At 61.2% G+C, this 25,692-nt stretch overlaps 1 protein-coding gene across 1 annotated transcript; it reads right to left on the bottom strand.

The window, feature by feature from the left end:
• Window positions 1-1,367: 1,367 nt before the first annotated feature.
• LOC139585976 (mucin-3B-like) lies at window positions 1,368-25,360 on the bottom strand (the record flags this gene model as incomplete). Its single annotated transcript, XM_071419077.1, has 11 exons — window positions 1,368-1,403; window positions 1,503-1,561; window positions 1,658-1,758; window positions 1,837-1,998; window positions 2,653-2,815; window positions 2,899-2,961; window positions 3,060-3,205; window positions 3,476-3,534; window positions 3,642-3,757; window positions 4,062-4,250; window positions 4,384-25,360. Coding segments are annotated over 11 exons (22,071 nt in total), but the record flags the coding sequence as incomplete, so codon positions are not given.
• Window positions 25,361-25,692: the final 332 nt, after the last annotated feature.

The following is a 25,692-nucleotide window of genomic DNA, read 5'->3' as shown; positions in this document are numbered from 1 at the left end:
CCCAAAAAAGGGGGCTGGACCCTCTCTGTCTCAATGAAGCCACTCAAACATCTCTGGTGTCACTGGTTTGTACTGGGACCACCCCAGTGATGGCTTGGGGGAGGGGACAAACCTCCCCCACCGCCTTTTTGGAGCTGTTTTTGGAGGTGACAGCCCCACACCCACCTTACCCCGACCGGGGACACTCCCACCGCATTCCAGCACCTGCCAGGTGTGTTTGGGGCCACACCTGGCCACACCTCCAGGTGTTGGGGACTTTGTCCCCGTTCCTGGTTGCCAAGACACAAAAATGTTGATTTTAGCCCGGGAAGGGTGGGGCGGGAATTGGCTGAAGGCCAAGGTCCAACGCCAGGGTGGGACGTGTCCTCCTTCCCCGTCCGTGGGGCGGGAGAAGGTGGTGGGGGTGGTTGTGGGGGTGGTGGGGTCATGGTGGTCATGGTGGTGATGGGACTGGAGTGGGCATGGGGGTGGTGTGGTCATGGTGGTCATGGGGGTGGTGTGGTCATGGTGGGTCATGGTGGTCATGGGGGTTGTGGGGTCATCGTGGTCATCGTGGTGGGAATAATGGTGGTGGGGAGCATGGTCGTGGTGGTCCATTGTCCACCTTAGGACTACCTCAATGTCCCCACCACAACCAGGGGTGATGCCACCTTGAGACCCCCTCGATGTCCCCAACAATGAAGGGTGGTTCCACCTTGGGATCTCCTCGATGTCCCCCCACAACCAAGGGTGGTGCCACCTTAGGACCCCATCCATGAATGGTGCCACCTTGAGACCCCCTCAATGTCCCCAACAATGAAGGGTGGTGCCACCTTGAGACCTCCTCAACGTTCCCCACTCACAGGTGGTGCCACCTTGGGTGGTGCCACCACAGCTGCCCCACCCTCCTCCTCCTCCTCCTCCTCTTCCTCCTCCTCCTCCCCCTTTGTCCCCGTGGGAAGGAGGTGTGGAGGAACCTCCAGGGTGGTGACATTTCATTCCAGGCTTGGGGTCAAGGGCACATTTTCTCCCACACTTGTCACCGGCCGGGGTCAGGGTGTCCCAAGGGCGGTTCCCAAGCGCTCGGTCAATAATTACCTCATTCCCAATATTTTCTTTTCCTTATTTAGATTCTGGTTTTCCCTTGGATCTGCACCTTGTCCCCAACCCAGGCCTGGCCTTTGTCATGGAGCCACCTCCTGTCCCCAAGAGGAATCGGACGGGTGGCAATGAAATTAAGGATGTGTTTAATTATAAATAATCCTGTGTGCAAATTTCTGCGTGGGGAGGAAGAGGATGTTGGACCTCCTGGTTCTCGTCGTCCTCGTGTCCCCGTGTCCCTTTGTCCCCCTCCTCCGTGTCCTGTCTCTGCTGGATCTCAGGTGGCTTCACTCAGGGACCACGGTGGGCCTCTGGATGTGCATCTGGGGAGGAAGGAGATGGGAGGACGGTGATGGAGTCCCACCATCATCAAAACAAAAAGAGAAAATGGGGGGGGGACAACATCAGGGTGTGTCACCCACCGTCCTCGAGGTGTCCACCCTCTCCAGGTGGATGTAGCTGGTGCTGGGGGTCTCCATGTCTGTGGGGTGGAAGAAAGAGGTGCCATGGACCCCCCCGGGTGCCACAGCGACCCCTGCCCCATCTCCACCTCCATCCCCACCTCCGCGCCCGTTACCTTCCCAGGTGGCTGCAGCGTTGGCCATGACAAAGCCCTGAGGTTCATCCCAGGTGCCGTATTCGCTGCTGTAGAGCTCCGAGCGGGACCTCAGCTTCTTCCTGCGTGGTGGGACCCATGGGGATGAGACCCGAGACCCCCACGGGACCCCTGAGCTCACCCCATGGTGACATGTTTACCTGAACTGCTCCTTCTGCCTCCGAGATCTCAGCAGGAGGACGGTGAAGATGATGGTGACCAGGCCCAAGACGGCCACCGGAACGCCCACAGCCACCCCAACCTTGCTGATGCGGGAGCTGCAGGCGTCGTCCTGGTACCAGAAGGCCACCTGGTCTGAGCACCTGGTGGGAATGGGCATGGTGGGCATGGTGGTCTTGGTGATGGGGTCACCATGGTTATGGCGGTGGGGTCACCATGGTCATGGTGGTCATGGTGGTGGGGTCATCATGGTCATGGTGGTCATGGTGTCGCCATGGTCATGGTGGTGGGGTCATCATGGTCATGGTGGTCATGGTGTCACCATGGTCATGGTCGTCACGGTGATGGTGTCACCATGGTCATGGTGGTGGGGTCACCATGGTCATGGTGGTCTTGGTGGTCATGGTGGTCATGGTCATGGTGGTCATGGTGGTGGGGTCACCATGGTCATGGTGGTCATGGTGGTGGAGTCATCATGGTCATGGTGGTCATGGTGTCACCATGGTCATGGTGGTGGGGTCACCATGGTCCTGGTGGTCATGGTAGTCACAGTGGTCATGGCCATGGTCGTCATGGTGATGGGGTCACCATGGTCATGGTGGTCATGGGTGGTCACAGTTGTGGGGTCACCATGGTGGGCAGATCATGGGGTGGTCCCAGTTGTGGGGTCACCATGGTGGGCAGATCATGCTGGTGACGCCCATGGCTTTTGAGGGCCACCACCCAATTTTGGGGGGCACCACCCATTTTTGGGGGGCACCACCCATTTTTTTGGGGGTGAGGGGGCGTGTCCTTACTTGCACTGCGGCCCCTGCCGCCCCACCGAGCAGCGGCCGTGGACGCAGGGCAGGGGCTCGGCGTGGCGGCCGTCGCAGCGGGTGATGCAGATGACACCAGCGCTCGTCAGGTACGGCGTGTAGAAGCGTCTGAACTCCTCATGGATGTATCTGTCACACAGATCTGAGGGCAGAGACACAGGGCTCAGGTCTTGGGGTTCGCCAGAAAGGTGGGGGACACCCAAACCCCTCGCGGGCTTCGCTTACTTCCTTCCACCGGTTGCACGGTAGTGTTGAGGACAAAGGTGTAGTTGGTGTTGAAGCAGAGACCTGGCATGGAGAGAGGAGCTGCTGGTGGGCAACCCCAAGGCCAGCAACCCCTCAGCGAAGACCTGGTGGTGGTGGGGGTGACCACCACGGTCACTCACAGTCGTCCCCTGTGCAGTTCTCGCTGCAGTTGTAGTTTTGGATGGCGGCGACGAGGTTCTCGGAGATGGCGCTCACCACCTCTTCGGCCTTGGAGGTGGCGGGGATCTCCAGGATGACGTCATAGTCCACCACGATGCTGCCTGCGCTGTGAGGAGAAAGGGGGAGCAGGGCTTGGTTCTGGAGCAAACTGGGACCAGTGTGGGATGTCCAGTGCGGAGGGGACACCACAGTTACACGGGGCTGGACCACCCTGGAGGAACTCCATGGACACAGCGTGGCTCGGAGGGATGTGGATGCTCCAGACTTGAAGGGAATCGCCTCAAACCGATCCCCGTGGGTTCCTCCACCCCAAACCACCCCCACCAAAGCTCAGGAGAGGGTCAGGACCCCCACCTGGCCACCAGTGGAGGCTCACCTCAGCTTTGTGATCTCCACGCCTCTGAACCCCTCGATATCTTTGTAAAGCTCCCACATCTGGAAGACAAAGAGAAGGCGGGGGAGATCCAGGCCCTGGTCATGGTCCACGTCACCCCCTCAAGGGGCTGTCCCCAGGGTCACCCCCGGCGTCGCTGAGTCCTGACCTGCTTCTGGAACGTGTTGTTAAAATTCTGGTAAGCCACTGAAGATGGATTGTTGAGATCTTCATTAAATTCCTGGTCGATTTTGGTCTTCATCACCACCGTCGCGTTCGTCGTCACTTGGCCAAGCAGAGGAGACCCATAAGGAAGAGACCCTGGTGTCCCCATCCCACCCCTGGTGTCCTTGGTCAGCTTGGTCCCTCCACGGTGACCCCAAACCCAGGTCAGTCTCACCAAGGTGACCCCGTTTCTCGGTTGGTGCCTCTGTGGTGACCCAACCTCGTCCCAGGGTCAGTCCCTCCATGGTGGTCCCATTCCCAGGTCATACCCTCACTCCAACCCCCGGCTGACCCCTAAGAGGTGACCTCAGCCCAGGTTCCTGGTCTGGTGGCCACCCCATGGAGCCTTGGGAGCGTTCCTCACCATTTTTGATCTCCACGATGTCCTTGGCGGTCTCGCACCTGTCCCCTTGGAAATTGGGGGGGCACTGGCAGAAGCCATTGGCCCAGGTGCCCCCGTTTTGGCAGATGAGCTCCTCGCAGAAGTCACCTTGGAACCCCTCGCGACACACGCACTTGCCATCTTCCCAGGTGCCACCATTCTGGCACAGACCTGGGAGAGGGAGCCGAGGACACAGGAGATGCGACACGGCCCGGAGGAACCACAGGAGCCACCTGGAGAATGCTGGGAGCAGGGCGGGGAGAAGGGATGTGGCTATGGAGGGCCACCAAGGAGGAAGACTCACCTGGACTGGTGGCTATGGTTGTCATGGTGGTGGGCGTGCTTGTGGTGGAGGTCGTCAAGGGGCTTGAGGTGGTGGATTTGGTGGAGGTCGTTGAGGTGGTGGGGGTGGAGGAGGTTGCGGATGTGGCGGATGTGGTTGATTCGGTGGGAGAGGCCGAGGTGGTTGAGGTGGTGATGGATGTGGTGGACTCAGTGGGTGCAGCAGAGGTGGTTGAGGTGGACTCGGTGGGGGGGGAGGAGGTGGTTGAGGTGCTGGTGGTGGATGTGCCGGACTCGGTGGGGGTGGTGGAGGTGGAGGTGGGCGTGGTTGATTCAGTGGGACCGGCTGAAGTGGTTGAGGTGGTTGAGGAGGTGATGGAGGTGGTGGACTCGGTGGGGATGGCTGAGGTGGTTGAAGAGCTGGTGGTTGACATGGTGGACTCGGTGGGTGTGGCCAAGGTGGTGGAGGTGGTGGACCCAGTGGTCGAAGTGGTTGACTCCGTGGGCACGGCCGACGTGGTTGAGGTGCAGGTGGTGGACGTGGTGGACTTGGTGGGAGTGGCCGTAGAGGTTGAGGTGGTGATGGATGTGGTTGATTCAGGGGGCGCAGCCGAGGTGGTTGAGGTGGTTAAGGTGGAGGTGGTGGACTCAGTGGGAGCAGTGGAGGAAGAGGAGGTGGTGGACCCGGTGTTGGACGTGGTTGATTCAGTGGGCACGGCTGAGGTGGTTGAGGTGGTTGAGGACGTGGTGGTTGTGGTGGACTCAGTGGGAGCAGCTGAGGTGGTGGAGGTGGTGGAAGAGGTGGTGGAGGTGGTGGAAGAGGTGGTGGACTCAGTGGGAGTGGCTGTAGAGGTTGAGGTGGTGATGGATGTGGTTGATTCGGTGGGCGCGGTGGAGGTGGTGGAGGAGGTGGAGGTGGTGGAGGAGGTGGAGGTAGTGGAGGTGGTTGAGGAGGTGATGGAGGTGGTGGACTCGGTGGGGGCAGCCGAGGTGGTTGAGGTGCTGGTGGTGGACGTGGTGTACTCGATGGGGGTGGTTGAGGTTGAGGTGGATGTGGTTGATTCAGTGGGAGCAGCTGAGGTGGTTGTAGAGCTGGTGGTGGACATGGTGGACTCCGTGGTTGTGGCCAAGGTGGTGGAGGTGGTGGACACGGTGGGAGTGGCTGTAGAGGTTGAGGTGGTGATGGATGTGGTTGATTCAGTGGGCGCAGCTGAGGTGGTTGAGGTGCTTGAGGTGAAGGTGGTGGACTCGGTGGAGGCAGTGGAGGTGGATGAGGTGGTGGACCCGGTGGTGGATGTGGTTGATTCAGTGGGCACGGCTGAGGTGGTTGAGGTGGAGGTGGACATGGTGGACTCAGTGGGAGCAGCTGAGGTGCTGGAGGAGGTGGAGGTGGAGGAGGTGGTTGAGGAGGTGATGGAGGTGGTGGACTCGGAGGTGGTTGCGGTGCTGGTGGTGGCCGTGGTTGATTCAGTGGGAGCAGCTGAGGTGGTTGAAGAGCTGGTGGTGGACAGGGTGGACTCGGTGGGTGTGGCCAAGGTGGTGGACGTGGTGGACACGGTGGTGGACGTGGTTGACTCTGTGGGCACGGCCGACGTGGTTGAGGTGCAGGTGGTGGACGTGGTGGACACGGTGGGCGTGGAGGAGGTGCTGGAGGAGGTCAGGGTGGAGGTGATGGATGTAGTTGGCTCAGTGGGCACAGTCGAGGTGGTCGAGGAGGAGGTGGTGGACGTGGTGGACTCGGTGGGAGTGGCTGTAGAGGTTGAGGTGGTGATGGATGTGGTTGATTCGCTGGGCGCAGCCGAGGTGCTTGAGGTGGTTAAGGTGGAGGTGGTGGACTCAGTGGGAGCAGCTGAGGTGGTGGAGGTGGTGGAAGAGGCGGTGGAGGTGGTTGATTCAGTAGGCGGAACTGAGGTGCTGGAGGAGGTGGAGGTGGTGGACTCAGTGGGGGCAGCCGAGGTGGTCGGGGAGGAGGTGGTGGAGGAGGTCAGGGTGGAGGTGATGGATGTGGCTGACTCAGTGACAGCGGTCGAGGTGGTCGAGGAGGAGGTGGTGGACGTGGTGGAGTCAGTGGGAGTGGCTGTAGAGGTTGAGGTGGTGATGGATGTGGTTGATTCGGTGGGCGCAGCTGAGGTGGTGGAGGTGGTGGAGGTGGTGGACTCGGTGGGTGTGGCCAAGGTGGTGGAGGTGGTGGACCCGGTGTTGGACGTGGTTGACTCCGTGGGCACGGCTGACGTGGTCGAGGAGGAGGTGGTGGACGTGGTGGACTCAGTGGGAGTGGCCGTAGAGGTTGAGGTGGTGATGGATGTGGTTGATTCGGTGGGCGCAGCTGAGGTGCTTGAGGTGCTTGAGGTGAAGGTGGTGGACTCAGTGGGAGCAGTGGAGGTGGAGGAGGTGGTGGACCCGGTGGTGGACATGGTTGATTCAGTGGGCACGGCTGAGGTGGTTGAGGTGGTTGAGGACGTGGTGGTTGTGGTGGACTCAGTGGGAGCAGCTGAGGTGGTGGAGGTGGTGGAAGAGGTGGTGGAGGTGGTTGATTCAGTAGGCGGAACGGAGGTGCTGGAGGAGGTGGAGGTGGTGGACTCAGTGGGAGTGGCCGTAGAGGTTGAGGTGGTGATGGATGTGGTTGATTCGGTGGGCGCAGCCGAGGTGGTTGAGGTGGTTGAGGAGGTGATGGAGGTGGTGGACTCGGAGGTGGTTGCGGTGCTGGAGGTGGATGTGGTTGATTCAGTGGGAGCAGCTGAGGTGGTTGTAGAGCTGGTGGTGGACATGGTGGACTCGGTGGGTGTGGCCAAGGTGGTGGAGGTGGTGGACACCGTGGTGGACGTGGTTGATTCAGTGGGCACGACCGAGGTGGTCGAGGAGGAGGTGGTGGAGGTGGTGGACTCTGTGGGAGTGGCCGTAGAGGTTGAGGTGGTGATGGATGTTGTTGATTCAGGGGGCGCAGCTGAGGTGGTTGAGGTGCTTGAGGTGAAGGTGGTGGACTCGGTGGGGGCAGTGGAGGTGGAGGAGGTGGTGGACCCGGTGTTGGACGTGGTTGGTTCAGTGGGCACGGCTGAGGTGGTTGAGGTGGTTGAGGACGTGGTGGTCGTAGTGGACTCAGTGGGAGCAGCTGAGGTGGTGGAGGTGGTGGAAGAGGTGGTGGAGGTGGTTGATTCAGTAGGCGGAACTGAGCTGCTGGAGGAGGTGGAGGTGGTGGACAGAGTGGGGGTGGCTGAGGTGGTCGAGGAGGAGGTGGAGGTGGTGGACTCAGTGGGCGTGGAGGAGGTGGTGGAGGAGGTCAGGGTGGAGGTGATGGATGTGGTTGACTCAGTGACAATGGTCGAGGTGGTTGAGGTGCTGGTGATGGACGTGGTTGATTCAGTGGGCACGGCCGAGGTGGTCGAGGAGGAGGTGGTGGATGTGGTGGACTCAGTGGGAGTGGCTGTAGAGGTTGAAGTGGTGATGGATGTGGTTGATTCGGTGGGCGCAGCCGAGGTGGTTGAGGTGGTTAAGCTGGAGGTGGTGGACTCAGTGGGAGCAGTGGAGGTGGAGGAGGTGGTGGAAGAGGTGGTGGAGGTGGTTGATTCAGTAGGTGGAACTGAGGTGCTGGAGGTGGAGGTGGTGGACTCAGTGGGGGCGGCCGAGGTGGTTGAGGTGCTGGTGGTGGACGTGCTGGACTCGATGGGGGTGGTTGTGGTTGAGGTGGATGTGGTTGATTCGGTGGGACCGGCTGAGGTGGTGGAGGTGGTGGTGGATGTGGTGGACTCAGTGGGTGTGGCTGTAGAGGTTGAGGTGGTGATGGATGTGGTTGATTCGGTGGGCACAGCTGAGGTGGTGGAGGAGGTGGAGGTGGTTGAGGTGGTTGAGGAGGTGATGGAGGTGGTGGACTCGGTGGGGGCGGCCGAGGTGGTTGAGGTGCTGGTGGTGGCCGTGGTTGATTCAGTGGGAGCAGCTGAGGTGGTTGAAGAACTGGTGGTGGACAGTGTGGACTCGGTGGGTGTGGCCAAGGTGGTGGAGGTGGTGGACCCGGTGGGAGTGGCCGTAGAGGTTGAGGTGGTGATGGATGTGGTGGACCCGGTGGGAGTGGCCGTAGAGGTTGAGGTGGTGATGGATGTGGTTGATTCGGTGGGCGCAGCCGAGGTGCTTGAGGTGGTTAAGGTGGAGGTGGACGTGGTTGATTCAATGGGACCGGCTGAGGAGGTAGAGGAGGTGGTGGAGGTGGTGGACCCGGTGTTGGACATGGTTGACTCCGTGGGCACGGCCGACGTAGTCAGGGAGGAGGTGGTGGAGGTGGTGGACTCGGAGGTGGTTGCGGTGCTGGTGGTGGACGTGGTTGATTCAGTGGGCACGGCTGAGGTGGTTGTAGAGCTGGTGGTGGACATGGTGGACTCGGTGGGTGTGGCCGAAGAGGTTGAGGTGGTGATGGATGTGGTTGATTCGGTGGGCGCAGCTGAGGTGGTTGAGGTGGAGGTGGCCGTGGTGGACTCGGTGGGGGCGGCCGAGGTGGTTGAGGTGCTGGTGGTGGACGTGGTGGACTCGATGGGGGTGGTTGAGGTTGAGGTGGGAGTGGTTGATTCGGTGGGACCGGCTGAGGTGGTGGAGGTGGTTGAGGGGGTGGTGGTGGATGTGGTGGACTCAGTGGGAGTGGCCGTAGAGGTTGAGGTGGTGATGGATGTGGTTGATTCAGTGGATGCAGCTGAGGTGGTGGAGGAGGTGGAGGTGGTTGAGGTGGTTGAGGAGGTGATGGAGGTGGTGGACTCGGAGGTGGTTGCGGTGCTGGTGGTGGACGTGGTTGATTCAGAGGGCACGGCTGAGGTGGTTGAAGAGCTGGTGGTGGACATGGCGGACTCGGTGGGTGTGGCCAAGGTGGTGGAGGTGGTGGACCCGGTGGTGGACGTGGCTGATTCAGTGGGCACGGCCGAGGTGGTCGAGGAGGAGGTGGTGGAGGTGGTGGACTCAGTGGGAGTGGCCGAAGAGGTTGAGGTGGTGATGGATGTTGTTGATTCGGTGGGCGCAGCCGAGGTGGTTGAGGTGCTTGAGGTGGAGGTGGACGTTGTGGACTCAGTGGGGGCGGCCGAGGTGGTTGAGGTGCTGGTGGTGGACGTGGTGGACTCGATGGGGGTGGTTGAGGTTGAGGTGGCCGTGGTTGATTCGGTGGGCGCAGCTGAGGTGGTTGAGGTGGTTGAGGAGGTGGAGGAGGTGGAGGACTCTGAGGTGGTTGAAGAGCTGGTGGTGGACAGTGTGGACTCAGTGGGTGGGGCCAAGGTGGTGGAGGTGGTGGACTCAGTGGGTGTGGCTGTAGAGGTTGAGGTGGTGATGGATGTGGTTGATTCGGTGGGCGCAGCCGAGGTGCTTGAGGTGGTGGAGGAGGTGGAGGTGGTTGAGGTGGTTGAGAAGGTGGTGGAGGTGGTGGACACGGTGGTGGACGTGGTTGATTCAGTGGGAGCAGCTGAGGTGGTTGAAGAGCTGGTGGTGGACATGGTGGACTCGGTGGGTGTGGCCAAGGTGGTGGAGGTGGTGGACACGGTGGTGGACGTGGTTGATTCAGTGGGCACGGCCGAGGTGGTTATGGTTGTTGAGGACGTGGTGGTCGTGGTGGACTCAGTGGGAGCAGCTGAGGTGGTGGAGGTGGAGGACTCGGTGGGAGTGGCCGAAGAGGTTGAGGTGGTGATGGATGTTGTTGATTCGGTGGGTGCAGCCGAGGTGGTGGAGGAGGTGGAGGTGGTAGAGGTGGTTGAGGAGGTGGACGTGGTGGACTCGGTGGGGGTGGTTGAGGTTGAGGTGGGCGTGGTTGATTCAGTGGGAGCAGCTGAGGTGGTTGAAGAAGTGGTGGTGGACAGGGTGGACTCAGTGGGAGTGGCCATAGAGGTTGAGGTGGTGATGGATGTGGTTGATTCGGTGGGCGCAGCCGAGGTGGTTGAGGTGCTTGAGGTGAAGGTGGTGGATTCGGTGGGGGCAGTGGAGGTGGAGGAGGTGGTGGACCCGGTGGTGGACATGGTTGATTCAGTGGGCACAGCCGAGGTGGTTGAGGTTGTTGAGGACGTGGTGGTTGTTGTGGACTCAGTGGGTGTGGCCGTAGAGGTTGAGGTGGTGATGGATGTGGTTGATTCGGTGGGCGCAGCTGAGGTGGTGGAGGAGGTGGAGGTGGTTGAGGTGGTTGAGGAGGTGATGGAGGTGGTGGACTCGGTGGGGGCGGCCGAGGTGGTTGAGGTGCTGGTGGTGGCCGTGGTTGATTCAGTGGGAGCAGCTGAGGTGGTTGAAGAACTGGTGGTGGACATGATGGACTCGGTGGGTGTGGCCAAGGTGGTGGAGGTGGTGGACTCAGTGGTGGACGTGGTTGATTCAGTGGGCACAGCCGAGGTGGTTGAGGTTGTTGAGGACGTGGTGGGTTTTGTGGACTCAGTGGGAGCAGCTGAGGTGGTGGAGGTGGTGGAAGAGGTGGTGGAGGTGGTTGATTCAGTAGGCGGAACTGAGCTGCTGGAGGAGGTGGAGGTGGTGGACAGAGTGGGGGCCGCCGAGGTGGTCGAGGAGGAGGTTGTGGAGGTGGTGGACTCAGTGGGAGTGGCCGTAGAGGTTGAGGTGGTGATGGATGTGGTTGATTCGGTGGGCGCAGCCGAGGTGGTTGAGGTGGTTGAGGAGGTGATGGAGGTGGTGGACTCGGAGGTGGTTGCGGTGCTGGAGGTGGATGTGGTTGATTCAGTGGGAGCAGCTGAGGTGGTTGTAGAGCTGGTGGTGGACATGGTGGACTCGGTGGGTGTGGCCAAGGTGGTGGAGGTGGTGGACACCGTGGTGGACGTGGTTGATTCAGTGGGCACGACCGAGGTGGTCGAGGAGGAGGTGGTGGAGGTGGTGGACTCTGTGGGAGTGGCTGTAGAGGTTGAGGTGGTGATGGATGTTGTTGATTCAGGGGGCGCAGCTGAGGTGGTTGAGGTGCTTGAGGTGAAGGTGGTGGACTCGGTGGGGGCAGTGGAGGTGGAGGAGGTGGTGGACCCGGTGTTGGACGTGGTTGGTTCAGTGGGCACGGCTGAGGTGGTTGAGGTGGTTGAGGACGTGGTGGTCGTAGTGGACTCAGTGGGAGCAGCTGAGGTGGTGGAGGTGGTGGAAGAGGTGGTGGAGGTGGTTGATTCAGTAGGCGGAACTGAGCTGCTGGAGGAGGTGGAGGTGGTGGACAGAGTGGGGGTGGCCGAGGTGGTCGAGGAGGAGGTGGAGGTGGTGGACTCAGTGGGCGTGGAGGAGGTGGTGGAGGAGGTCAGGGTGGAGGTGATGGATGTGGTTGACTCAGTGACAATGGTCGAGGTGGTTGAGGTGCTGGTGATGGACGTGGTTGATTCAGTGGGCACGGCCGAGGTGGTCGAGGAGGAGGTGGTGGATGTGGTGGACTCAGTGGGAGTGGCTGTAGAGGTTGAAGTGGTGATGGATGTGGTTGATTCGGTGGGCGCAGCCGAGGTGGTTGAGGTGGTTAAGCTGGAGGTGGTGGACTCAGTGGGAGCAGTGGAGGTGGAGGAGGTGGTGGAAGAGGTGGTGGAGGTGGTTGACTCAGTAGGTGGAACTGAGGTGCTGGAGGTGGAGGTGGTGGACTCAGTGGGGGCGGCCGAGGTGGTTGAGGTGCTGGTGGTGGACGTGCTGGACTCGATGGGGGTGGTTGTGGTTGAGGTGGATGTGGTTGATTCGGTGGGACCGGCTGAGGTGGTGGAGGTGGTGGTGGATGTGGTGGACTCAGAGGGTGTGGCTGTAGAGGTTGAGGTGGTGATGGATGTGGTTGATTCGGTGGGCACAGCTGAGGTGGTGGAGGAGGTGGAGGTGGTTGAGGTGGTTGAGGAGGTGATGGAGGTGGTGGACTCGGTGGGGGCGGCCGAGGTGGTTGAGGTGCTGGTGGTGGCCGTGGTTGATTCAGTGGGAGCAGCTGAGGTGGTTGAAGAACTGGTGGTGGACAGTGTGGACTCGGTGGGTGTGGCCAAGGTGGTGGAGGTGGTGGACCCGGTGGGAGTGGCCGTAGAGGTTGAGGTGGTGATGGATGTGGTGGACCCGGTGGGAGTGGCCGTAGAGGTTGAGGTGGTGATGGATGTGGTTGATTCGGTGGGCGCAGCCGAGGTGCTTGAGGTGGTTAAGGTGGAGGTGGACGTGGTTGATTCAATGGGACCGGCTGAGGAGGTAGAGGAGGTGGTGGAGGTGGTGGACCCGGTGTTGGACATGGTTGACTGCGTGGGCACGGCCGACGTAGTCAGGGAGGAGGTGGTGGAGGTGGTGGACTCGGAGGTGGTTGCGGTGCTGGTGGTGGACGTGGTTGATTCAGTGGGCACGGCTGAGGTGGTTGTAGAGCTGGTGGTGGACATGGTGGACTCGGTGGGTGTGGCCGAAGAGGTTGAGGTGGTGATGGATGTGGTTGATTCGGTGGGCGCAGCTGAGGTGGTTGAGGTGGAGGTGGCCGTGGTGGACTCGGTGGGGGCGGCCGAGGTGGTTGAGGTGCTGGTGGTGGACGTGGTGGACTCGATGGGGGTGGTTGAGGTTGAGGTGGGAGTGGTTGATTCGGTGGGACCGGCTGAGGTGGTGGAGGTGGTTGAGGGGGTGGTGGTGGATGTGGTGGACTCAGTGGGAGTGGCCGTAGAGGTTGAGGTGGTGATGGATGTGGTTGATTCAGTGGATGCAGCTGAGGTGGTGGAGGAGGTGGAGGTGGTTGAGGTGGTTGAGGAGGTGATGGAGGTGGTGGACTCGGAGGTGGTTGCGGTGCTGGTGGTGGACGTGGTTGATTCAGAGGGCACGGCTGAGGTGGTTGAAGAGCTGGTGGTGGACATGGCGGACTCGGTGGGTGTGGCCAAGGTGGTGGAGGTGGTGGACCCGGTGGTGGACGTGGCTGATTCAGTGGGCACGGCCGAGGTGGTCGAGGAGGAGGTGGTGGAGGTGGTGGACTCAGTGGGAGTGGCCGAAGAGGTTGAGGTGGTGATGGATGTTGTTGATTCGGTGGGCGCAGCCGAGGTGGTTGAGGTGCTTGAGGTGGAGGTGGACGTTGTGGACTCAGTGGGGGCGGCCGAGGTGGTTGAGGTGCTGGTGGTGGACGTGGTGGACTCGATGGGGGTGGTTGAGATTGAGGTGGCCGTGGTTGATTCGGTGGGCGCAGCTGAGGTGGTTGAGGTGGTTGAGGATGTGGAGGAGGTGGAGGACTCTGAGGTGGTTGAAGAGCTGGTGGTGGACAGTGTGGACTCAGTGGGTGGGGCCAAGGTGGTGGAGGTGGTGGACTCAGTGGGTGTGGCTGTAGAGGTTGAGGTGGTGATGGATGTGGTTGATTCGGTGGGCGCAGCCGAGGTGCTTGAGGTGGTGGAGGAGGTGGAGGTGGTTGAGGTGGTTGAGGAGGTGATGGAGGTGGTGGACTCGGAGGTGGTTGCGGTGCTGGAGGTGGACGTGGTTGATTCAGTGGGAGCAGCTGAGGTGGTTGAAGAGCTGGTGGTGGACATGGTGGACTCGGTGGGTGTGGCCAAGGTGGTGGAGGTGGTGGACACGGTGGTGGACGTGGTTGATTCAGTGGGCACGACCGAGGTGGTTGAGGTTGTTGAGGACGTGGTGGTTGTTGTGGACTCAGTGGGTGTGGCTGTAGAGGTTGAGGTGGTGATGTATGTGGTTGATTCGGTGGGCACAGCTGAGGTGGTGGAAGAGGTGGAGGTGGTTGAGGTGGTTGAGGAGGTGATGGAGGTGGTGGACTCGGTGGGGGCGGCCGAGGTGGTTGAGGTGCTGGTGGTGGCCGTGGTTGATTCAGTGGGAGCAGCTGAGGTGGTTGAAGAACGGGTGGTGGACAGTGTGGACTCGGTGGGTGTGGCCAAGGTGGTGGAGGTGGTGGACCCGGTGGGAGTGGCCGTAGAGATTGAGGTGGTGATGGATGTGGTTGATTCGGTGGGCGCAGCCGAGGTGCTTGAGGTGGTTAAGGTGGAGGTGGACGTGGTTGATTCAATGGGACCGGCTGAGGAGGTAGAGGAGGTGGTGGAGGTGGTGGACCCGGTGTTGGACATGGTTGACTCCGTGGGCACGGCCGACGTAGTCAGGGAGGAGGTGGTGGAGGTGGTGGACTCGGAGGTGGTTGCGGTGCTGGTGGTGGACGTGGTTGATTCAGTGGGCACGGCTGAGGTGGTTGTAGAGCTGGTGGTGGCCGTGGTTGATTCAGTGGGAGCAGCTGAGGTGGTTGAAGAGCTGGTGGTGGACATGATGGACTCGGTGGGTGTGGCCAAGGTGGTGGAGGTGGTGGACACCGTGGTGGACGTGGTTGATTCAGTGGGCACGACCGAGGTGGTCGAGGAGGAGGTGGTGGAGGTGGTGGACTCTGTGGGAGTGGCCGTAGAGGTTGAGGTGGTGATGGATGCTGTTGATTCAGGGGGCGCAGCTGAGGTGGTTGAGGTGCTTGAGGTGAAGGTGGTGGACTCGGTGGGGGCAGTGGAGGTGGAGGAGGTGGTGGACCCGGTGTTGGACATGGTTGACTCCGTGGGCACGGCCGACGTAGTCAAGGAGGAGGTGGTGGAGGTGGTGGACTCGGAGGTGGTTGCGGTGCTGGTGGTGGACGTGGCTGATTCAGTGGGCACGGCTGAGGTGGTTGTAGAGCTGGTGGTGGACATGGTGGACTCGGTGGGTGTGGCCGTAGAGGTTGAGGTGGTGATGGATGTGGTTGATTCGGTGGGCGCAGCCGAGGTGGTTGAGGTGCTTGAGGTGAAGGTGGTGGATTCGGTGGGGGCAGTGGAGGTGGACGAGGTGGTGGACCCGGTGGTGGACATGGTTGATTCAGTGGGCACAGCCGAGGTGGTTGAGGTTGTTGAGGACGTGGTGGTTGTTGTGGACTCAGTGGGTGTGGCCGTAGAGGTTGAGGTGGTGATGGATGTGGTTGATTCGGTGGGCGCAGCTGAGGTGGTGGAGGAGGTGGAGGTGGTTGAGGGGGTTGAGGAGGTGATGGAGGTGGTGGACTCGGTGGGGGCGGCCGAGGTGGTTGAGGTGCTGGAGGTGGGCGTGGTTGATTCAGTGGGAGCAGCTGAGGTGGTTGTAGAGCTGGTGGTGGACATGGTGGACTCGGTGGGTGTGGCCAAGGTGGTGGAGGTGGTGGACACCGTGGTGGACGTGGTTGATTCAGTGGGCACGACCGAGGTGGTCGAGGAGGAGGTGGTGGAGGTGGTGGACTCTGTGGGAGTGGCCGTAGAGGTTGAGGTGGTGATGGATGTTGTTGATTCAGGGGGCGCAGCTGAGGTGGTTGAGGTGCTTGAGGTGAAGGTGGTGGAATCGGTGGGGGCAGTGGAGGTGGAGGAGGTGGTGGACCCGGTGTTGGACGTGGTTGGTTCAGTGGGCACGGCTGAGGTGGTTGAGGTGGTGGAAGAGGTGGTGGAGGTGGTTGATTCAGTAGGCGGAACTGAGCTGCTGGAGGAGGTGGAGGTGGTGGACAGAGTGGGGGTGGCTGAGGTGGTCGAGGAGGAGGTGGAGGTGGTGGACTCAGTGGGCGTGGAGGAGGTGGTGGAGGAGGTCAGGGTGGAGGTGATGGATGTGGTTGACTCAGTGACAATGGTCGAGGTGGTTGAGGTGCTGGTGATGGACGTGGTTGATTCAGTGGGCACGGCCGAGGTGGTCGAGGAGGAGGTGGTGGATGTGGTGGACTCAGTGGGAGTGGCTGTAGAGGTTGAAGTGGTGATGGATGTGGTTGATTCGGTGGGCGCAGCCGAGGTGGTTGTGGTGGTTAAGCTGGAGGTGGTGGACTCAGTGGGCGTGGAGGAGGTGGTGGAGGAGGTCAGGGTGGAGGTGATGGATGTGGTTGACTCAGTGACAATGGTCGAGGTGGTTGAGGTGCTGGTGGTGGACGTGGTTGATTCAGTGGGAGCAGCTGAGGTGGTTGAAGAACTGGTGGTGGACAGTGTGGACTCGGTGGGTGTGGCCAAGGTGGTGGAGGTGGTGGACCCGGTGGGAGTGGCCGTAGAGGTTGAGGTGGTGATGGATGTGGTTGATTTGGTGGGCGCAGCCGAGGTGCTTGAGGTGGTTAAGGTGGAGGTGGACGTGGTTGATTCAATGGGACCGGCTGAGGAGGTAGAGGAGGTGGTGGAGGTGGTGGACCCGGTGTTGGACATGGTTGACTCCGTGGGCACGGCCGACGTAGTCAGGGAGGAGGTGGTGGAGGTGGTGGACTCGGAGGTGGTTGCAGTGCTGGTGGTGGACGTGGTTGATTCAGTGGGCACGGCTGAGGTGGTTGTAGAGCTGGTGGTGGACATGGTGGACTCGGTGGGTGTGGCCGAAGAGGTTGAGGTGGTGATGGATGTGGTTGATTCAGTGGGCGCAGCTGAGGTGGTTGAGGTGGAGGTGGCCGTGGTGGACTCGGTGGGGGCGGCCGAGGTGGTTGAGGTGCTGGTGGTGGACGTGGTGGACTCGATGGGGGTGGTTGAGGTTGAGGTGGGAGTGGTTGATTCGGTGGGACCGGCTGAGGTGGTGGAGGTGGTTGAGGGGGTGGTGGTGGATGTGGTGGACTCAGTGGGAGTGGCCGTAGAGGTTGAGGTGGTGATGGATGTGGTTGATTCAGTGGATGCAGCTGAGGTGGTGGAGGAGGTGGAGGTGGTTGAGGTGGTTGAGGAGGTGATGGAGGTGGTGGACTCGGAGGTGGTTGCGGTGCTGGTGGTGGACGTGGTTGATTCAGAGGGCACGGCTGAGGTGGTTGAAGAGCTGGTGGTGGACATGGCGGACTCGGTGGGTGTGGCCAAGGTGGTGGAGGTGGTGGACCCGGTGGTGGACGTGGCTGATTCAGTGGGCACGGCCGAGGTGGTCGAGGAGGAGGTGGTGGAGGTGGTGGACTCAGTGGGAGTGGCCGAAGAGGTTGAGGTGGTGATGGATGTTGTTGATTCGGTGGGCGCAGCCGAGGTGGTTGAGGTGCTTGAGGTGGAGGTGGACGTTGTGGACTCAGTGGGGGCGGCCGAGGTGGTTGAGGTGCTGGTGGTGGACGTGGTGGACTCTATGGGGGTGGTTGAGATTGAGGTGGCCGTGGTTGATTCGGTGGGCGCAGCTGAGGTGGTTGAGGTGGTTGAGGAGGTGGAGGAGGTGGAGGACTCTGAGGTGGTTGAAGAGCTGGTGGTGGACAGTGTGGACTCAGTGGGTGGGGCCAAGGTGGTGGAGGTGGTGGACTCAGTGGGTGTGGCTGTAGAGGTTGAGGTGGTGATGGATGTGGTTGATTCGGTGGGCGCAGCCGAGGTGCTTGAGGTGGTGGAGGAGGTGGAGGTGGTTGAGGTGGTTGAGAAGGTGGTGGAGGTGGTGGACACGGTGGTGGACGTGGTTGATTCAGTGGGAGCAGCTGAGGTGGTTGTAGAGCTGGTGGTGGACATGGTGGACTCGGTGGGTGTGGCCAAGGTGGTGGAGGTGGTGGACACGGTGGTGGACGTGGTTGATTCAGTGGGCACGGCCGAGGTGGTTATGGTTGTTGAGGACGTGGTGGTCGTGGTGGACTCAGTGGGAGCAGCTGAGGTGGTGGAGGTGGAGGACTCGGTGGGAGTGGCCGAAGAGGTTGAGGTGGTGATGGATGTTGTTGATTCGGTGGGTGCAGCCGAGGTGGTGGAGGAGGTGGAGGTGGTAGAGGTGGTTGAGGAGGTGGACGTGGTGGACTCGGTGGGGGTGGTTGAGGTTGAGGTGGGCGTGGTTGATTCAGTGGGAGCAGCTGAGGTGGTTGAAGAAGTGGTGGTGGACAGGGTGGACTCAGTGGGAGTGGCCATAGAGGTTGAGGTGGTGATGGATGTGGTTGATTCGGTGGGCGCAGCCGAGGTGGTTGAGGTGCTTGAGGTGAAGGTGGTGGATTCGGTGGGGGCAGTGGAGGTGGAGGAGGTGGTGGACCCGGTGGTGGACATGGTTGATTCAGTGGGCACAGCCGAGGTGGTTGAGGTTGTTGAGGACGTGGTGGTTGTTGTGGACTCAGTGGGTGTGGCCGTAGAGGTTGAGGTGGTGATGGATGTGGTTGATTCGGTGGGCGCAGCTGAGGTGGTGGAGGAGGTGGAGGTGGTTGAGGTGGTTGAGGAGGTGATGGAGGTGGTGGACTCGGTGGGGGCGGCCGAGGTGGTTGAGGTGCTGGTGGTGGCCGTGGTTGATTCAGTGGGAGCAGCTGAGGTGGTTGAAGAACTGGTGGTGGACATGATGGACTCGGTGGGTGTGGCCAAGGTGGTGGAGGTGGTGGACTCAGTGGTGGACGTGGTTGATTCAGTGGGCACAGCCGAGGTGGTTGAGGTTGTTGAGGACGTGGTGGGTTTTGTGGACTCAGTGGGAGCAGCTGAGGTGGTGGAGGTGGTGGAAGAGGTGGTGGAGGTGGTTGATTCAGTAGGCGGAACTGAGCTGCTGGAGGAGGTGGAGGTGGTGGACAGAGTGGGGGCCGCCGAGGTGGTCGAGGAGGAGGTTGTGGAGGTGGTGGACTCAGTGGGAGTGGCCGTAGAGGTTGAGGTGGTGATGGATGTGGTTGATTCGGTGGGCGCAGCCGAGGTGGTTGAGGTGGTTGAGGAGGTGATGGAGGTGGTGGACTCGGAGGTGGTTGCGGTGCTGGAGGTGGATGTGGTTGATTCAGTGGGAGCAGCTGAGGTGGTTGTAGAGCTGGTGGTGGACATGGTGGACTCGGTGGGTGTGGCCAAGGTGGTGGAGGTGGTGGACACCGTGGTGGATGTGGTTGATTCAGTGGGCACGACCGAGGTGGTCGAGGAGGAGGTGGTGGAGGTGGTGGACTCTGTGGGAGTGGCCGTAGAGGTTGAGGTGGTGATGGATGTTGTTGATTCAGGGGGCGCAGCTGAGGTGGTTGAGGTGCTTGAGGTGAAGGTGGTGGACTCGGTGGGGGCAGTGGAGGTGGTGGACCCGGTGTTGGACGTGGTTGGTTCAGTGGGCACGGCTGAGGTGGTTGAGGTGGTTGAGGACGTGGTGGTCGTAGTGGACTCAGTGGGAGCAGCTGAGGTGGTGGAGGTGGTGGAAGAGGTGGTGGAGGTGGTTGATTCAGTAGGCGGAACTGAGGTGCTGGAGGAGGTGGAGGTGGTGGACAGAGTGGGGGTGGCTGAGGTGGTCGAGGAGGAGGTGGAGGTGGTGGACTCAGTGGGCGTGGAGGAGGTGGTGGAGGAGGTCAGGGTGGAGGTGATGGATGTGGTTGACTCAGTGACAATGGTCGAGGTGGTTGAGGTGCTGGTGATGGACGTGGTTGATTCAGTGGGCACGGCCGAGGTGGTCGAGGAGGAGGTGGTGGATGTGGTGGACTCAGTGGGAGTGGCTGTAGAGGTTGAAGTGGTGATGGATGTGGTTGATTCGGTGGGCGCAGCCGAGGTGGTTGAGGTGGTTAAGCTGGAGGTGGTGGACTCAGTGGGAGCAGTGGAGGTGGAGGAGGTGGTGGAAGAGGTGGTGGAGGTGGTTGATTCAGTAGGTGGAACTGAGGTGCTGGAGGTGGAGGTGGTGGACTCAGTGGGGGCGGCCGAGGTGGTTGAGGTGCTGGTGGTGGACGTGCTGGACTCGATGGGGGTGGTTGTGGTTGAGGTGAATGTGGTTGATTCGGTGGGACCGGCTAAGGTGGTGGAGGTGGTGGTGGTTGTTGTGGACTCAGTGGGTGTGGCTGTAGAGGTTGAGGTGGTGATGGATGTGGTTGATTCGGTGGGCACAGCTGAGGTGGTGGAAGAGGTGGAGGTGGTTGAGGTGGTTGAGGAGGTGATGGAGGTGGTGGACTCGGTGGGGGCGGCCGAGGTGGTTGAGGTGCTGGTGGTGGCCGTGGTTGATTCAGTGGGAGCAGCTGAGGTGGTTGAAGAACGGGTGGTGGACAGTGTGGACTCGGTGGGTGTGGCCAAGGTGGTGGAGGTGGTGGACCCGGTGGGAGTGGCCGTAGAGATTGAGGTGGTGATGGATGTGGTTGATTCGGTGGGCGCAGCCGAGGTGCTTGAGGTGGTTAAGGTGGAGGTGGACGTGGTTGATTCAATGGGACCGGCTGAGGAGGTAGAGGAGGTGGTGGAGGTGGTGGACCCGGTGTTGGACATGGTTGACTCCGTGGGCACGGCCGACGTAGTCAGGGAGGAGGTGGTGGAGGTGGTGGACTCGGAGGTGGTTGCGGTGCTGGTGGTGGACGTGGTTGATTCAGTGGGCACGGCTGAGGTGGTTGTAGAGCTGGTGGTGGCCGTGGTTGATTCAGTGGGAGCAGCTGAGGTGGTTGAAGAACTGGTGGTGGACAGTGTGGACTCGGTGGGTGTGGCCAAGGTGGTGGAGGTGGTGGACCCGGTGTTGGACGTGGTTGATTCAGTGGGCACGACCGAGGTGGTCGAGGAGGAGGTGGTGGAGGTGGTGGACTCTGTGGGAGTGGCCGTAGAGGTTGAGGTGGTGATGGATGCTGTTGATTCAGGGGGCGCAGCTGAGGTGGTTGAGGTGCTTGAGGTGAAGGTGGTGGACTCGGTGGGGGCAGTGGAGGTGGAGGAGGTGGTGGACCCGGTGTTGGACATGGTTGACTCCGTGGGCACGGCCGACGTAGTCAAGGAGGAGGTGGTGGAGGTGGTGGACTCGGAGGTGGTTGCGGTGCTGGTGGTGGACGTGGTTGATTCAGTGGGCACGGCTGAGGTGGTTGTAGAGCTGGTGGTGGACATGGTGGACTCGGTGGGTGTGGCCGTAGAGGTTGAGGTGGTGATGGATGTGGTTGATTCGGTGGGCGCAGCCGAGGTGGTTGAGGTGCTTGAGGTGAAGGTGGTGGATTCGGTGGGGGCAGTGGAGGTGGAGGAGGTGGTGGACCCGGTGGTGGACATGGTTGATTCAGTGGGCACAGCCGAGGTGGTTGAGGTTGTTGAGGACGTGGTGGTTGTTGTGGACTCAGTGGGTGTGGCCGTAGAGGTTGAGGTGGTGATGGATGTGGTTGATTCGGTGGGCGCAGCTGAGGTGGTGGAGGAGGTGGAGGTGGTTGAGGTGGTTGAGGAGGTGATGGAGGTGGTGGACTCGGTGGGGGCGGCCGAGGTGGTTGAGGTGCTGGAGGTGGGCGTGGTTGATTCAGTGGGAGCAGCTGAGGTGGTTGTAGAGCTGGTGGTGGACATGGTGGACTCGGTGGGTGTGGCCAAGGTGGTGGAGGTGGTGGACACCGTGGTGGACGTGGTTGATTCAGTGGGCACGACCGAGGTGGTCGAGGAGGAGGTGGTGGAGGTGGTGGAATCTGTGGGAGCGGCCGTAGAGGTTGAGGTGGTGATGGATGTTGTTGATTCAGGGGGCGCAGCTGAGGTGGTTGAGGTGCTTGAGGTGAAGGTGGTGGAATCGGTGGGGGCAGTGGAGGTGGAGGAGGTGGTGGACCCGGTGTTGGACGTGGTTGGTTCAGTGGGCACGGCTGAGGTGGTTGAGGTGGTGGAAGAGGTGGTGGAGGTGGTTGATTCAGTAGGCGGAACTGAGGTGCTGGAGGAGGTAGAGGTGGTGGACAGAGTGGGGGTGGCTGAGGTGGTCGAGGAGGAGGTGGAGGTGGTGGACTCAGTGGGCGTGGAGGAGGTGGTGGAGGAGGTCAGGGTGGAGGTGATGGATGTGGTTGACTCAGTGACAATGGTCGAGGTGGTTGAGGTGCTGGTGATGGACGTGGTTGATTCAGTGGGCACGGCCGAGGTGGTCGAGGAGGAGGTGGTGGATGTGGTGGACTCAGTGGGAGTGGCTGTAGAGGTTGAAGTGGTGATGGATGTGGTTGATTCGGTGGGCGCAGCCGAGGTGGTTGAGGTGGTTAAGCTGGAGGTGGTGGACTCAGTGGGAGCAGTGGAGGTGGAGGAGGTGGTGGAAGAGGTGGTGGAGGTGGTTGATTCAGTAGGTGGAACTGAGGTGCTGGAGGTGGAGGTGGTGGACTCAGTGGGGGCGGCCGAGGTGGTTGAGGTGCTGGTGGTGGCCGTGGTTGATTCAGTGGGAGCAGCTGAGGTGGTTGAAGAACTGGTGGTGGACAGTGTGGACTCGGTGGGTGTGGCCAAGGTGGTGGAGGTGGTGGACCCGGTGGGAGTGGCCGTAGAGGTTGAGGTGGTGATGGATGTGGTTGATTCGGTGGGCGCAGCCGAGGTGCTTGAGGTGGTTAAGGTGGAGGTGGACGTGGTTGATTCAATGGGACCGGCTGAGGAGGTAGAGGAGGTGGTGGAGGTGGTGGACCCGGTGTTGGACATGGTTGACTCCGTGGGCACGGCCGACGTAGTCAGGGAGGAGGTGGTGGAGGTGGTGGACTCGGAGGTGGTTGCGGTGCTGGTGGTGGACGTGGTTGATTCAGTGGGCACGGCTGAGGTGGTTGTAGAGCTGGTGGTGGACATGGTGGACTCGGTGGGTGTGGCCGAAGAGGTTGAGGTGGTGATGGATGTGGTTGATTCGGTGGGCGCAGCTGAGGTGGTTGAGGTGGAGGTGGCCGTGGTGGACTCGGTGGGGGCGGCCGAGGTGGTTGAGGTGCTGGTGGTGGACGTGGTGGACTCGATGGGGGTGGTTGAGGTTGAGGTGGGAGTGGTTGATTCGGTGGGACCGGCTGAGGTGGTGGAGGTGGTTGAGGGGGTGGTGGTGGATGTGGTGGACTCAGTGGGAGTGGCCGTAGAGGTTGAGGTGGTGATGGATGTGGTTGATTCAGTGGATGCAGCTGAGGTGGTGGAGGAGGTGGAGGTGGTTGAGGTGGTTGAGGAGGTGATGGAGGTGGTGGACTCGGAGGTGGTTGCGGTGCTGGTGGTGGACGTGGTTGATTCAGAGGGCACGGCTGAGGTGGTTGAAGAGCTGGTGGTGGACATGGTGGACTCGGTGGGTGTGGCCAAGGTGGTGGAGGTGGTGGACCCGGTGGTGGACGTGGCTGATTCAGTGGGCACGGCCGAGGTGGTCGAGGAGGAGGTGGTGGAGGTGGTGGACTCAGTGGGAGTGGCCGAAGAGGTTGAGGTGGTGATGGATGTTGTTGATTCGGTGGGCGCAGCCGAGGTGGTTGAGGTGCTTGAGGTGGAGGTGGACGTTGTGGACTCGGTGGGGGCGGCCGAGGTGGTTGAGGTGCTGGTGGTGGACGTGGTGGACTCGATGGGGGTGGTTGAGGTTGAGGTGGCCGTGGTTGATTCGGTGGGCGCAGCTGAGGCGGTTGAGGTGGTTGAGGAGGTGGAGGAGGTGGAGGACTCTGAGGTGGTTGAAGAGCTGGTGGTGGACAGTGTGGACTCAGTGGGTGGGGCCAAGGTGGTGGAGGTGGTGGACTCAGTGGGTGTGGCTGTAGAGGTTGAGGTGGTGATGGATGTGGTTGATTCGGTGGGCGCAGCCGAGGTGCTTGAGGTGGTGGAGGAGGTGGAGGTGGTTGAGGTGGTTGAGAAGGTGGTGGAGGTGGTGGACACGGTGGTGGACGTGGTTGATTCAGTGGGAGCAGCTGAGGTGGTGTAAGAGCTGGTGGTGGACATGGTGGACTCGGTGGGTGTGGCCAAGGTGGTGGAGGTGGTGGACACGGTGGTGGACGTGGTTGATTCAGTGGGCACGGCCGAGGTGGTTATGGTTGTTGAGGACGTGGTGGTCGTGGTGGACTCAGTGGGAGCAGCTGAGGTGGTGGAGGTGGAGGACTCGGTGGGAGTGGCCGAAGAGGTTGAGGTGGTGATGGATGTTGTTGATTCGGTGGGTGCAGCCGAGGTGGTGGAGGAGGTGGAGGTGGTAGAGGTGGTTGAGGAGGTGGACGTGGTGGACTCGGTGGGGGTGGTTGAGGTTGAGGTGGGCGTGGTTGATTCAGTGGGAGCAGCTGAGGTGGTTGAAGAAGTGGTGGTGGACAGGGTGGACTCAGTGGGAGTGGCCATAGAGGTTGAGGTGGTGATGGATGTGGTTGATTCGGTGGGCGCAGCCGAGGTGGTTGAGGTGCTTGAGGTGAAGGTGGTGGATTCGGTGGGGGCAGTGGAGGTGGAGGAGGTGGTGGACCCGGTGGTGGACATGGTTGATTCAGTGGGCACAGCCGAGGTGGTTGAGGTTGTTGAGGACGTGGTGGTTGTTGTGGACTCAGTGGGTGTGGCCGTAGAGGTTGAGGTGGTGATGGATGTGGTTGATTCGGTGGGCGCAGCTGAGGTGGTGGAGGAGGTGGAGGTGGTTGAGGTGGTTGAGGAGGTGATGGAGGTGGTGGACTCGGTGGGGGCGGCCGAGGTGGTTGAGGTGCTGGTGGTGGCCGTGGTTGATTCAGTGGGAGCAGCTGAGGTGGTTGAAGAACTGGTGGTGGACATGATGGACTCGGTGGGTGTGGCCAAGGTGGTGGAGGTGGTGGACTCAGTGGTGGACGTGGTTGATTCAGTGGGCACAGCCGAGGTGGTTGAGGTTGTTGAGGACGTGGTGGGTTTTGTGGACTCAGTGGGAGCAGCTGAGGTGGTGGAGGTGGTGGAAGAGGTGGTGGAGGTGGTTGATTCAGTAGGCGGAACTGAGCTGCTGGAGGAGGTGGAGGTGGTGGACAGAGTGGGGGCCGCCGAGGTGGTCGAGGAGGAGGTTGTGGAGGTGGTGGACTCAGTGGGAGTGGCCGTAGAGGTTGAGGTGGTGATGGATGTGGTTGATTCGGTGGGCGCAGCCGAGGTGGCTGAGGTGGTTGAGGAGGTGATGGAGGTGGTGGACTCGGAGGTGGTTGCGGTGCTGGAGGTGGATGTGGTTGATTCAGTGGGAGCAGCTGAGGTGGTTGTAGAGCTGGTGGTGGACATGGTGGACTCGGTGGGTGTGGCCAAGGTGGTGGAGGTGGTGGACACCGTGGTGGACGTGGTTGATTCAGTGGGCACGACCGAGGTGGTCGAGGAGGAGGTGGTGGAGGTGGTGGACTCTGTGGGAGTGGCCGTAGAGGTTGAGGTGGTGATGGATGTTGTTGATTCAGGGGGCACAGCTGAGGTGGTTGAGGTGCTTGAGGTGAAGGTGGTGGACTCGGTGGGGGCAGTGGAGGTGGTGGACCCGGTGTTGGACGTGGTTGGTTCAGTGGGCACGGCTGAGGTGGTTGAGGTGGTTGAGGACGTGGTGGTCGTAGTGGACTCAGTGGGAGCAGCTGAGGTGGTGGAGGTGGTGGAAGAGGTGGTGGAGGTGGTTGATTCAGTAGGCGGAACTGAGCTGCTGGAGGAGGTGGAGGTGGTGGACAGAGTGGGGGTGGCTGAGGTGGTCGAGGAGGAGGTGGAGGTGGTGGACTCAGTGGGCGTGGAGGAGGTGGTGGAGGAGGTCAGGGTGGAGGTGATGGATGTGGTTGACTCAGTGACAATGGTCGAGGTGGTTGAGGTGCTGGTGATGGACGTGGTTGATTCAGTGGGCACGGCCGAGGTGGTCGAGGAGGAGGTGGTGGATGTGGTGGACTCAGTGGGAGTGGCTGTAGAGGTTGAAGTGGTGATGGATGTGGTTGATTCGGTGGGCGCAGCCGAGGTGGTTGAGGTGGTTAAGCTGGAGGTGGTGGACTCAGTGGGAGCAGTGGAGGTGGAGGAGG

This window comes from Agelaius tricolor, unplaced genomic scaffold, assembly GCF_023055355.1.
Source record: "Agelaius tricolor isolate 1412-34295 unplaced genomic scaffold, bAgeTri1.0.p SCAF_99, whole genome shotgun sequence".
In the NCBI taxonomy this organism is placed as follows: Eukaryota; Metazoa; Chordata; class Aves; order Passeriformes; family Icteridae; genus Agelaius; species Agelaius tricolor.
This window is presented reverse-complemented; position numbering and strand designations above follow the sequence as displayed.